The following is a 14,238-nucleotide window of genomic DNA, read 5'->3' on the forward strand; positions in this document are numbered from 1 at the left end:
CTTATTTTTATACCAGTACCATGCTGTTTTGGTGACTATGGCCTTATAATATAGTTTGCAGTTAGGTAATTAATCTGATGCCTCCAGAATTGTTCTTTTTGCTTAGTCTTGCTTTGGCTATGTGGGCTCTCTTTTGATTCCATAAGAATTTTAGGATTTTTTTTCTAGTTCTGTAAAGAGTGATGGTGGTATTTTGATGGGAATTGCATTGAATTTGTAGATTGTTTTTGACAGCATGGTCATTTTCATGATATTGATTCTACCCATCCATGAGCATGGGATGTGTTTCCATTTGTTTGTGTGGTCTATGATTTCTTTCAGCAGTGTTTTGTAGTTTTCCTTGTAGAGGTCTTTCACCTCCTTGGTTAGGTATATTCCTATGTATTTTACTTATTTTTTTGCAGCTATTGTGAAAAGGATTCATTTCTTGATTTAATTCTCAGCTTGGTTGCTGTTGGTGAATAAAAGAGCTACTGATTTGTGTACATTAATTTTGCATCTGGAAACTTTGCTGAATTCTTTTATCAGTTCTAGGAGCTTTTTGGATGAGTCTTTAGGGTTTTCTAGGTATACAATTATATCATCAGCAAACAGTGACAGTTTGAGTCCCTCTGTATTGATTTGGATACCCTTGATTTCTCTCTTCTCTGATTGCTGTGGCTAGGACTTCCAGTACTATGTTGCATAGAAGTTGCGATAGTGGGCATCCTTGTCTTGTTCCAGTTCTCATGGGTGAATGCTTTCAACTTTTCCCTGTTCTGTGTGATGCTGGCTGTGGGTTTGTCATAGATGGCTTTTATTACCTTAAGGTGTGTTCCTTCTATGCAGATTTTGCTGAGAGTTTTAATTATAAAGGGATGCTGAATTTTGTCAGATGCTTTTTCTGTGTCTATTGAGATGATCATGTGATTTTTGTTTTTAATTCTGTTTATGTGGTGTATCACATTTATTGACTTGTATATGTTAAACCATCCCTGCATCCCTGGTATGAAACCCACTTGATCATGGTGGTTTATCTTTTTAATATGCTGTTGGATTCAGTTTGCTGGTATTTTGTTAAGGATTTTTTAATCTATGTTCGTCAGGGATATTGGCCTGTAGTTTTCTTTTTTGGTCATGTCCTTCCCTGATTTTGGTAGTAGGGTTATACTGGCTTCACAGAATGATTTACGGAGGATTCCCTCTTTCTCTATCTTTTGGAATGGTGTCAGTAGATTGATACCAGTTCTTCTCTGAATATCTGATAGAATTCAGCTGTGAATCCATCTGGCCCTTGACTTTTTCTTGTTAGAAATTTTTAAATTATTTCAATCTCACTACTTGTTATTGGTCTGTTCAGAGATTCTGTATCTTCCTGGTTAAATCTAGGAGGGTTGTATATTTCCAGGAATTTATTCATCTCCTCTAGGTTTTCTAGTTTATGCGCATAAAGGTTTTCATTGTAGCCTTGAATAATCTTTTGTATTTCTGTGGTATTAGTTGTAGTATCTCCCGTTTTGTTTGTAATTGAGCTTATTTGGATCTTTTCTTTTTTGGTTAATCTAGCTAATAGTCTATCAATTTTATCTATCTTTTCAAAGAACCATCTTTTCGTTTCATCTTTTTTCTTTTGTTTCATTTAGTTCTGCTCTATCTTTGTTATTTCTTTTCTTCTGCTGGGTTTGGGTTTGGATTGTTCTTGTTTGTGCAGTTCTGTAAGGTGTCCATTTTTGCTCTTTCAGACTTCTTGATGTAGACACTTAAGGCTATGAACTTTCCTCTTAACACTGCTTTTGCTGTATCCCAGAGGTTGTTTCACTATTGTTGTTCAGTTCAAAGAATTTTTAAACTTCCTTCTGGATTTCATTGTTGACCCAATGATCATTCTGGGGTGGGTTATTTAATTTCCATGTATTTGGATTGTTTTGAGGGTTCCTTTTGGAGTCCATTTCCAATTTTATTCCACTGTAGTTTGAGAGAGTACTTTATGTAATTTAGATTTTCTTAATTTTACTGAGGCCTGTTTTGTGGCCTATCATATGGTCTATCTTGGAGAATGTTCCATGTGCTGATGTTCCATGTGCTGAATGTGTATTCTGCAGTTGTTGAGTAGAATATTCTGTAAATATCTGTTAAGTTTATTTGTGGTAGCATATAGTTTAAGTTGGTTTCTTTGCTGACTTTCTGTCTTGATGACCTATCTAGTGTTGTCAGTGGAGTATTAAAGTCCCCCAGTATTATTGTGTTGCCATCTATCTCAATTCTTAGGTCTAGTAGTAATTGTTTTATAAATTTGGGAGCTGCAGTTTTAGGTGCGTATTTATTTAGAATTGTCATATTTTCCTGTTGGACAAGGCCTTTATCATTATATAGTGCCTCTTTTGTCTTTTTTTAGCTGCTGTTTCTTTAAAGTTTGTTTTGTCTGATATAAGAATAGCCACTCCTGATCACTCTTGTTGTCCATTTGCGTAGAATATCTTTTTCCACCCCTTTATCTTAAGTTTATGTGAGTCCCTATATGTTAGGTGAGTCTCCTGAAGACATCAGAAACTTGGTTGGTGAATTCTTATCCATTCTGCCATTCCATATCTTTTAAGTAGAGCCTTTAGGCCATTTACATTCAATGTTAGTATTGATATTTGAGGTGTTATTCTATTCATCATGTATTTGTTGCCTGAATATCTTTTTTTTCATTGTGTTGTTGTTATATAGGTCCTGTGAGATTTGTGCTTTAAGGAGGTCCTATTTTGGTGTATTTCAAGGATTTGTTTCAAGATTTAGAGCTCCTTGTAGCAGTTCTTGTAGTGATGGCTTGGTAGTGGTGAATTCTCTCAGCATTTGTTTGTCTGGAAAAGATTGCATCTTTCCTTCATTTATGAAGTTTAGTTTTGCTGGATACAAAATTTTGGGCTGATAATTGTTTTGTTTAAGGAGGCTAAAAATAGGACCCTACTTCATCTAGCTTGTAGGGTTTCTGCTGAGAAATCTGCTGTTAATCTGATAGATTTTCCTTTGTAGGTTACCTGATGCTTTTGCCTCACAGGTCTTAAGATTCTTTCCTTTGTCTTGGCTTTAGATGACTGTGTGCCTAGGCGATGACCTTTTTCCAGTGACTCCTCTTGGTGTTCTTTGAGCTTCTTTTATTTGGATGTCTAGATCTCTAGCAAGGCTGGGGAAGCTTTTCTCGATTATTCCCTCAAATATGTTTTCCAAACTTCTAGATTTATCTTCTTCCCCAGGAATACCAATTATTCTTAGGTTTGGATGTTTAACGTAGACCCAAATTTCTTGGAGGCTTTGTTCATTTTTTAAAATTCTTTTTTCTTTGTTTTTGTTGGATTGGGTTAATTTGAAAGCCTTGTCTTCAAGCTCTGAAGTTCTTTCTCCTGCTTGTTCAATTCTGTCCTGAGACTTTCCAGTGCATTTTGCATTTCTCTAAGTGTGTCTTTCATTTCCAGAAGTTGTGATTGTTTTTTAATTTATGCTATCTATTTCACTGAAGAATTCTCCTTTCATATCCTGTATCATGTTTTTGATTTCTTTAAGTTGGACTTCACCTTTCTCTGGTGGCTTCTTGATTAGCTTAATAATCAACCTCCTGAATTCTTTTTCTGGCAATTCAGAGGTTTTGTCTTGGTTTGGATCCATTGCTAGTGAGCTAGTATGATCTTTTGGGGGTGTTAAAGAAGCTTGTTTTGTCATATTACCAGAATTGTTTTTCTGGTTCCTTCTCATTTGGGTTTACTATGTCAGAGGGAAGTTCTGGGATTCAAGGGCTATTGTTCAGATTCTTTTGTCCCACAGGGTGCTCCCTTGATATATTGTTCTCCCCCTTCCCCTAGGAATGGAGCTTCCTGAGAGCCAAACTGCAGGGATTGTTTTTGCTCTTCTGGGTCTGGCCACCCAGTGGAGCTACGGGGCTCTGGATCATATTGGGGAGTGTCGGCAAAGAGTCCTGTGATGTGATCCATCTTCAGGTCTTGTAGCCATGGATACCAGTGCCTGCTCCAGTGGAGGTAGCAGGGGAGTGAAGTGGACTCTGAGGGTCCTTGGTTTTGTGTGTGTGTGTGTGTGTGTGTGTGTGTGTTTTTAGGTGGAGTTTTGCTCTTGTTGTCCAGGCCGGAGGGCAATGGTGCAATCTTGGCTCACTGCAACCTCCATCTCCTGGGTTCAAGCCATTCTCCTGCCTCAGCCTCCGGAGTAGCCAGCATTACAGGCACCTGCCACCATGACTGGCTAATATTTTGTATTTTTAGTAGAGATGGGGTTTCACCATGTTGGCCTGGCTGGTCTCAAACTCCTGACCTCAGGTGATCCACCCACCTCGGCCTCCCAAAGTGTTAGGATTACAGGTGTGAGGTTGTGTTTTTGTTGAGTGTGCTGTTTTTGTGTTGGTTGGCCTCCAGCCAGGAGATGGCACTTTCAAGAGTGCATCAGCTGTGGTCCTTTAGGGAGGATAGAAACTTGCACTAGGGACACCTGGTTAAGCATTCAGGTTTCTCAGGTGGTGGGCAGTGCAATAGGGCTCCCCAGAGATTATGACCTTTGGTTACCAGGGCTGGTAGAGAAAGACCACCAGCTTGGGGCAGGGATAGGCATGTCTGAGTTCAGTCTTTCCTTGTGTGGGGCTTGCTGCAGTTGCTGTGGGAGTTGGGAGTGTGGTTCCCAGTCCAGTGGAGTTATATTCCCAGGGGGGATGATGGCTGCCCATGCTGAATCATACAGGTCACCAGGGAAGTAGGGGAAAGCTGGCAGTCACAGGCTTCACCCTGCTCCCATGCAGCCCTCTGTCCTAAAGTCTGGTCTCACTCTCACCATGTCCCCTGCAACAGCATCGAGTCTGTTTCCAGGCAGCAGGTGACCAGGGCTAAGAACCTGCCTGAGGCCATGAGCCTCCCTACTGAGAAAGCAAGCCGACTCACAGGTTTTTGGCATATCAAGGAGCCTTAGCAGTGATCAAGTTCCTTCAAAGGGTCTGTGGATTCTCTTGGCTTTCCTGGTATATTCCTGCAGTAGTTCTTGGAGCAAAAGTTCACAGCATGAGTCTCCACATGCTGCTCTGTCCATCCAAGTGGGAGCTGCAAGCTAGTCCTGCCTCCTATCTGCCATGTTAATCCCAGTCAATCCTCACTGAGTTTCTTTAAGAGCATTATTTTGAATTCCTTTTTAGACATTTTATAGATTTCCTTTACTTTTGGTTCTGTTACTGGATGATTATTGTGTTCCTTTAGAGGTGTCATGCATTCTTGCTTTTTCATGTTTCCTTTGTTCCTACATTGATATCTGTCCATCTGGTAGAATTGTTACCTCTTCCAGTTTTATGGAGTGGCTTTTGTAGGGAAGGACTCTTTTCTGTAAGTATGTCCTATAGCATCAGTTGGGTAGGGTACTTTGGCTTTAATCTGGGTGAGTGCAGGAGTGTAGTCTCCAAATTTTTGTTTGTTTGTTTGTTTTTTTGGCTATAATCAACATCAATAGTATCTGTGAGTGCCTCAGTGGCCTAGACTACAGTTGTTAGTGGAGGCAGTGATGTGGCTTTTCTGTGGGTTGGGGCTGTCTGACAGGCTGGTTCTCAACCCTGGAAGTGCACATCTTGTACAGTGGCTCCACTGGTCATGGAAATAGCATTGCTGGTGGCGATATGTGCCAGGTAGGCCAGTCCCTGGTTCCACAGTGTGCAGAAGCTCTGACAGCCAAGGGATGAGGTATGTTTTCTGATGCAAGAAGTCTCATGTTTTTAGTGTACTAAAATAAAATAAAAATGTTTGGAGTATTCTTTTTTATTTATCTCATCTACTGAACTCAGGCAAGTAAGGAAAAAAATTTTCAAATTAATAGCTTAAAAATGCATTAAACAACTAGAATTCCAGCTGCTAATGCATTAAAAGAGAACTTACACAACAACCGTGTAATAGAGTATCAGTGTACACATAGATAAATAACACAATGAAAAAATGCTTGTTTTTTATTGTTTCAGAGGCTCTTTATAATAAGAAAGAATTTTATAATAATTCAAACTTCAATTTAGTTTAGAAAATATTCAAGACCCTTTCTGCAAAGGCACTGTGCTCTAGACCTTGTGTAGGTGTATTCATTCCCTAGGGCTGATGTAGCATGTTACTACAAACTAGGTGGCTTAATACAACAGAAATTTATTCTCTCACAGTTCTGGAGGCTAGAAGTCTAAAATCAAGGTGTTGGCAGGGCCATGGAGAGAATCTATTGCATGCCTTTCTCTTAGCCTCTAGTGATGCTGGCAATTTTTGGCATTCCTTAACTTGAAGATACATCCCTTTAATCTGTATCTGCATCACTCCAGTCCCTGTATCTGCATCTGTTACATACTATTTTCCATCTGTATCCATCTCTTCTCTTCTTATGAGAACACCAGTAATACTGGATTAAAGATCTACCCTATTCCAGTATGACCTCATCTTAACTAACTATACCTGCAATGATCCTATTTCCAAATGAGGTCACATTCTGAGGTTCTAGGAAGGACATGGATTTTTGTGGGGACATTGTTCAACACAATACATGTTGAATATATGGGGCTTCTAAAATGAATAACAAGTGGCTTCTACCTTCAGAAAGGTATAGTTCCTGATGTAGTTGGGGAAATAGGTACAGGAAATTAATGCAAGGCAATGTGTTCAAGTGATAATGGATATAGAATACTTATGGACACATGGAGGAGTTGGTGCTTGGTTGGAGTTGGTGACAAGCCTGAAGAATCACTAGTATGCAAAACAGGAATGCTGAGCATTCTGGACTGAAGGACCAGTCTGAGCAGGCACAGTCGTGCAGTTGTGCCTCCACCATGTGGGATGCTTGCAACACTTTGAGTGTATGGCTAGAGGATAGCATAGCTTTTGGGTAGTAATTGCATGGATTGTGGTGGCCACTGAGGAAGGATGGAGAAAGGACGAAGTAAGAGGGAGATAAGAAAGATGATGGGACCCCCAGTGGCAGTTTATCTCTATAAATGACTGCCACAGAAGTCTGCTGGTCAGAGGTAGTAGGAGTGGGAGTGGTCTAGGAGAGGCTGGATGACCATTTCTTAAAGGTGGTCTAGAAGACATTGCTGAACTCAGAGGAATTGGCCTAGGTGATTTCTATGCTCCCTCTTAGCTCTCCAATTCTGCAATTATTAGGTAGAAATATATTTTCAGTTATCATGTCTTGTATCTCTCACTATTATTATGCTTTTGATTCTTCCTCCTTTTCTCCCTATTGAGCATCTTCCATATTCCAGGTGTTGAAGTACAATAGTGAACAAGAAGAAAAAGACACTGTCGTTTTAATCTCTTCTCTATAGCATTAGCACAAAGAGTACATACTAGGTTCTACATGAATGTTGCTTTGAACTGAATACAAGTAAGGAAAAAATGACAAGGCAGTTTTGCCCTGGGCAATAAGTTCTGCTTCAGAGTATAACTGTTTGAATGATGATTTCAGGGACCTCCTTATGAGGAGGTGGAGAGTAGGTGGCTGCTTATGTGGTGTTTGATTTCTGAGTCATCAAAAACACTCCTTTGCCTCCCAAAATATCTCCTCCATGCAGGCTATGGGTACTTTTAATTCCACTGTTGGAAGTTGGTTTCCCAAGGTTTTCTCCTCTTTTAGAATGTAAATGCCTATGAAGAGAGGATATCCATTTACCCTCATTAGTCTTTTGTACCTTAGTATAAGGGATTTTCTCAGCCCTTTTTACATAGCGGGTTTTTGAGAAAAACACAGGTAGGGAAAAAGACTCAGGGGAGGAATATTGGGCATGCCAAGAGTAAGGTTTGTTAAAAACGGTTTGGATGAGACCGACCCTGGAGATGTAGTCCCTTGGCCTACAAAAATCTATTCTTATTCTTGCATCTCGCCATTTGCTGGTGTATGTTGGACAAGAAATTATCATTTCCGTTGAATGTTTTATGGCTACAAACTTGTCAGTTTTTTTTTTTTTTTTTTGAGACGGAGTCTCACTCTGTTGCCCAGGCTGGAGTGCAGTGGCACAATCTCAGCTCACTGTGCAAGCTCTGCCTCCCAGGTTCACGCCATTCTCCTGCTTCAGCCTCCCGAGTAGCTGGGACCACAGGCGCCTGCCACCACGCCTGGCTAAGTTTTTTGTATTTTTAGTGGAGACAGGGTTTCACTGTGTTAGCCAGGATGGTCTTGATCTCCTGACCTCGTGATCTGCCCTCCTCGACCTCCCAAAGTGCTGGGATTACAGGCATGAGCCACCGCACCTGGCCCCATCACTTTTTTTTTAAAGGGCAATAAATCTCACCTCTTCCATCCTCACCTCAACAAAAGTAATTTGTGTGGCAACCCGATGTATGGTCTATATTGACAAGGCTGTGCTACGTATGGCTTATGTGTTCACATGACAGAGGGGCTCTGTATTTGTTAGGGAAGGCAAATAGTAGCTACTGTAACAGATGTTCCCCAAAGTTGCAGTGGCTTATTCAGAGGTTTCTTTCTTATTCACATCACAATACAATTCAAATTGATTTTGGGGAAAGGGGTGTTCCACATAGTCCTTCCGGGACCCAGGCTCTTTTCATGCTATGGGTCCACCTTCAATGCGTGGCCTCACAGTCATGCTAGACTCACCTGGAAGATGTGCTAGGGGAGGAGAAGCATGTAGAGAAAGCACACTTATTATTAACTGCTGTGGCCTGGAAGTGACATATTTCACCTCACATTCCGTTGGCAAGAAATAGACCCCAGGAACCACCCCGATGGGAGAAGCTGCAAAATATAGTTTAACTGTGTCTCCAGGAAGAGGAAAAGCCTTGGTGGATCTCTCGCATAGGTTCATCAAAAAGCATGTGTACATTTTCCTTCTGTCTGTGACATAACTTGATCCTTGGAGTGTTGTTATTAAAGGGACAGTGGACAAGAGAGAATAGCAGTGACATTGAAACTGTTAGTGTTTAAAATAACGAAAAGTAATTCAATCTACTTGGTGAAGGACATCATCCTTTCTTGGATTTTTGCTATATAAGGGAGGACAAAGTCTTGATCCAAAGAAATGTCTGTTTTGTTTGCTTGTTTATTTGCTTTGTAATGGAAGTAGAAAAAAGCTAACGGAAACTTCCCTTGCATACATCTTGGAATCACCTTAGAACACCTTAGGTTTGGGGTTTTAAATGATATGGCTTCTGCAATATGTTTCAGCTATCTTTGGTGATAAGAGTATGTTAGTGTATGGAGAAGACTTAGAGATCCCCAATCCACCTCCCATTGTCTAGAGAAGGGAACCAGGAGGTAACTGAATTATCCAAATTCACAGCAAGTTAGTGGTTTATGTTTGTCTCAGACCCCATTTTCTAGGTTTGTACTCAAGTGTTTTTTTCACTACCACAATGCTGTTCCCTAGATAACTACTATTTGGAGAACAGACCTGGCCTGGTGTGATCAGTGGTTGCCAGCCAGAAGGGAAGAGGCTTGATCAGGTGAAATCAGAAGCTTCCCTCTAGCTTTTAGTTTCCTTTATTGATTGTATTTAAGTAGGTGGTGTCTGATTGTATAATCCCTGGCCTGACAGAAGTGATACGGCCTTCTAAGAATTTGTAATGTTTCTGAGGAACCAGAATCTCATTTCTTTATTCTTCTCAGCTATTTCTTAATTTATTTTTAACTTTTTAAAAACTATTTTTGTTTTTGAATTTATAAACTTATTTTTTAATTATAAAAGTAATATAGAAATGAAGTAAATATAACAAAAATATATACAAAATATAAAATTGCCTGTAATTTCATAACTTGCTAATGCAGCAATAACCTCTATTAATATTTTGGTGTATTTCCCAACCATTTTCAGCACATATATGTTTGCATACTTATGCGCAATATAATTTGGATGAAATGTTATGCAATATGAAACAAATGTTATGCAACCCTTAAAATTTTTCATATTAGTCAATATCTCATTTCCATGAGATGAAATATTATGCAACCCTTAAAATTTTTTCAAGTAAGTAATGATATGGAAAGATGCCCACAGGTATTTGTTTACTTATGTACAATATAATTCTAATTCTATTTGTTTTGTCTGCTTGCCTATTTGCTTTTTAATGGAAGGAGAAAATGCTAATGGGAATTTCCATTCCATACATCTTGGAATAAAATTTTAATTTTACTTTTTTTAAGAGTTGCATAATATTGCATCTCATGGAAATACACTATGCTTAAAATAATGGCCCAAGTGGGGCGGAGGGGGCAAGAGTAGTATCTTTGGTTCTTTGGCCCTGACGCTGTGTTCCTCTTCTCTCAGGGCATCAGCAGCCTGTTCAGCTCTCTAAAAGTTGTCCGGCTGCTCCGTCTTGGGCGAGTGGCCCGTAAGCTGGACCACTACATTGAATATGGAGCTGCTGTGCTGGTCCTGCTGGTGTGTGTGTTTGGGCTGGCTGCACACTGGATGGCCTGCATCTGGTACAGCATTGGGGACTATGAGATCTTTGATGAGGACACCAAGACAATCCGCAACAACAGCTGGCTGTACCAACTAGCGATGGACATTGGCACCCCTTACCAGTTTAATGGGTCTGGCTCAGGGAAGTGGGAAGGTGGTCCCAGCAAGAATTCTGTCTACATCTCCTCGTTGTATTTCACAATGACCAGCCTCACCAGTGTGGGCTTTGGGAACATCGCCCCATCCACAGACATTGAGAAGATCTTTGCAGTGGCCATCATGATGATTGGCTGTAAGTATGACAGTGCTGGGGTGGGGGTGGCCATCCCTTCTGTTAGCTGGAAATAGGGCAATGGCTACGGTGCCAGCAGGATCAGGAGAATAATAACTTAAAACAAAGAAGAGATTTTTTTTAAGACTAGGCTTACAGTTACCCTGATAATTAAAGCAGTATATGCTTACTGCAAAAAAATTTAGAAAATACAAAAGAGTGCAAAGTAGAAAGTAAAGACTATCCATAATCCTGCTTCTCAGAGATAACTACTAATACTGTTGGTGTCTTCCCTTACAGACTATTTTCTTTGCATATCTGAATACATATAGATTTTTATAAACTTAAAATGAGATGTTGCTGCATGTGCACTTTGGTAAACTATTCATAAAACAGTGAATTATGGAAGTCTTTTCGTGTCAATTTTTTTCTTTTTAATAAAAATTATATATATTTAAAGTATGCAATGAGATGTTTTGATATAGTGAAATGATTATGACAGCAAAGCAAATTAACATATCCATTCCTTTACATCATTACCATTTTTTTGGTGAAAGCACTTGAAATCTGCTCTCTCAGCAAATTTCCTGTAGGCATTACAGTATTATTAACTATAGCCATCATGCTACATGTCAATTTGAACATAGCTCTAGATTGGCATAGTCTAATATAGTATGAAAAAAAGAATGTTTGAAAAATGAATGCAAAACATCTCATTATTTATATTTTATATTGATTATATATTGAAATGGTAATATTTCTGATGTATCGGTTAAGTAAAATATTCTCTTAGAATTAATTTAATCTGTTTCATTTTCCTTTGAAAAGTAGCTCCTAGGAAAAATTTAAATTTAATCATTTGGATGGTGCTGGTCTAGATTAACATTTTTGATGTCTTGCTTGATGGGAAATTTTCCAACTCAAAAACAAAACCACAGACACAGAGGGAAGAAAGGCTCTTGTTCAGCTGAGAAGTAATAGGTTATTGGAGTAACTTTATTGGACTGAAAAACAACCTTAGTTCTTGAGGAAGATATTTAGATTTGATTGATTTACCCACTGACTATTGTATAGCTGTTCTATTGCTGAGTGTAGAAGCAACTTTTTTTGGCTGTAGACAACACTGAATTCTCTTCATTAAAGGGAGTCTTATGTAGGAAGGGACCTAACTGGGATGGAAAAAGCAAACAAGTTTGAGTGGATTGGACTCATTGTGAAACTGCCAAGTGCACCCTGTGGGCACTTCAATGACAAATTGAGATGCGAGAAGACGGTCCTCTGGTGAAACTTCAGTTTAGACAGGTCTCAACATACATGAAGACTCTTGGGTTCTTGTTTCAGTAGGTAGAAACTGTTTCACTTGATGTACTCCTTTAGGATGGAGTTCACAAATTGTTATACTGACCAGGGAAACCTGAGGCTTCAGCTTGCCTTGCTTTGTCCAACTGACCAGAGATTCAGCATCCCGCTTTGTGAGTGGATTTTGTTACCTCAAATTGTCACATTTGCTGCTTGGTACCTCCTTTTTTGCAACAGCCTCATCATGTCTGATGAAGTCCTTTCATAAAAGCCCCCTCTGCAGGCAGAGTTTTCCTGAGAGTATTTAAGGAATGTGTCTAAGGGGGTAATTGATTTGTGGAAAGTGTGTGCCTATGGAGCTTTGGGTTTGTTCCTTACTTTAAAATGGGTTTTAATAGAAATAATTGCCTGGCCATGGGAAGCAGTGTTAAGGATCTGTGGGTGGCTAATTGCTTCATCTTAATTAGAATTTGAGGTGCTTTCTCATGTCACAGAAAAGGATTTAAGATCTTTTCTCTTCTAGAACTGTTTCAGCCTTAACTGCACGTATTTCCTAGGCAGTGCTTACTTACAGCATTTTTGTGAGCCTTGGGGCACCCAATAAACAACCGGATGCACTGTGCTTAGGACATGATTTGATTTCCTTCTCTTAGAGGGAGGGGGAGATGAGCCACTTTGTCAATCAAAATACCTCATTATATCCATTACAGAAAATTTGCTAAGAGTGGTCATTTAGAAAATGGGTCCCATTTTAGGGACTCGCAAAAGGCTCTCAAATATGAGATTTCCCTGCAACTTCTTACCTGGAAGAAAAGAAAATAGTTATGGTGGCATATAATAAGGATAAGCAGTTGGGTTTTTTTTTTGTTTTGTTTTCCCCAAAATGAGTCATCTATGGAAAGCACAATTTCTTGGGTATAGTCTCCAGGGAAAACCTCAATTATTTACCGGCTCTTTTCTCTTCCCACCTTCTGAGAGTCAGGTGATCTCTCTCTCTCTCTCTCTCTCTCTCTCTCTCTCTCTTTCTCTGTCTATCTCTCTCTGTCTCTCTCTGTGTCTCTGTCTCTCCCTTTCTTTCTTCTTTCTTTCTTTCTTTCTTTCTTTCTTTCTTTCTCTCGTGTTTCTCTCTCTTTCTTTCCTCTCTTTCTTTCTCTCTCTCCCTTTCTGTCTCCATCTCTTTCTTTCTCTCTTCTCTCTCTCTCTTTTTGAGACAGAGTCTCACTCTGTTGCCCAAGCTGCAGTGCAGTAGTATGATAGGTTCACTGCAACCTCTGCCTCTTGGGTTCAAGCGATTCTCCTGCCTTAGCCTCCCAAGTAGCTGGTCTTATAGGCACACACCATGACACCTGGTTAATTTTTGTATTTTTAGTAGAGATGGGGTTTCACCATGTTGGCCAGGCTAGTCTCGAACTCCTGACCTCAGGTGATCCACCTGCCTCGGCCTCCAAAAGTGCTGGGATTACATGCGTGAGCCACTGCGCCCAGCCCGTTTCTTTTTTTAAAAATGTAAAATACATGGGTAGTCACCTCTGCATTATGTGGCCAAGGGCAATGTTTAGTTAAGCGAGTCTACTTAACACCATTTCCTTATTTGCCAGACACTATGCCAAATACTCTACACACCATTTTTTCTGCTCATGACAACGGTATATGTTAGAGATTATTATCTCCATTTTATAAGGAAATAGAGGCTCACAGAAATTAACTCACTTTCCCAAGAACCTGGGACTGGTAGACAGGAGAGATAGGATTCAGATCCAGATCTCTCTCCTGTGGTAGCATGGTCTAACAACACAGACTCCAACAGTCTCTCCACACTTAGGCACTGAAAATTCACTTCATAAACTTCAGCAAGCCGGCAGTTTCTGCAGTGGAAACTTTTTCTTTGCTTGTTTGTTGCTGTAGTCGTTTTAAGAACAAGATTATGGCACAGACTCAGGGGACTGGGTGCTTAGGAAACCAGCCATTTTTCAGCAACCTGTCACAGTTTCAGCTGTTCCACTTTCCGTGTGACACCCATCTGCCAAATTGTGCTAACAAGAAAGTTACTGCACTTGGTGTAATGCGTTGGTAATTATCCCTGTAAACTTATACTCCAAACAATGTTTGTTCAGGACAACTGCTGATGTCTTACTAGATTTACAGGGTTCTCTTTTACCTTTATTTGCCTGTGTATACACATGTATACACTGACCTTCTTCCTGTACGGCTCATGGGATTAGACTGACATCAGATTTAGGATCAATAGTAATGGGGAGCATTGACCACAGCCTGTACT

The 14,238-nt window shown here is 39.9% G+C and overlaps 1 protein-coding gene across 2 annotated transcripts in view; it reads left to right on the plus strand.

Moving 5' to 3' along the window:
- Positions 1–14,238, plus strand: part of KCNH1 (potassium voltage-gated channel subfamily H member 1) — a 465,858-nt gene that overhangs the window by 214,394 nt on the left and 237,226 nt on the right. For both annotated transcript variants that reach the window (XM_003273031.4, XM_003273030.4), the window contains exon 7: positions 10,253–10,682. In XM_003273031.4, the coding sequence (XP_003273079.1) occupies positions 10,253–10,682 (430 nt within the window). The remainder of the gene's footprint in view (positions 1–10,252; positions 10,683–14,238) is intronic.

This window comes from Nomascus leucogenys, chromosome 5 (assembly GCF_006542625.1).
Source record: "Nomascus leucogenys isolate Asia chromosome 5, Asia_NLE_v1, whole genome shotgun sequence".
Lineage (NCBI taxonomy): Eukaryota > Metazoa > Chordata > Mammalia > Primates > Hylobatidae > Nomascus > Nomascus leucogenys.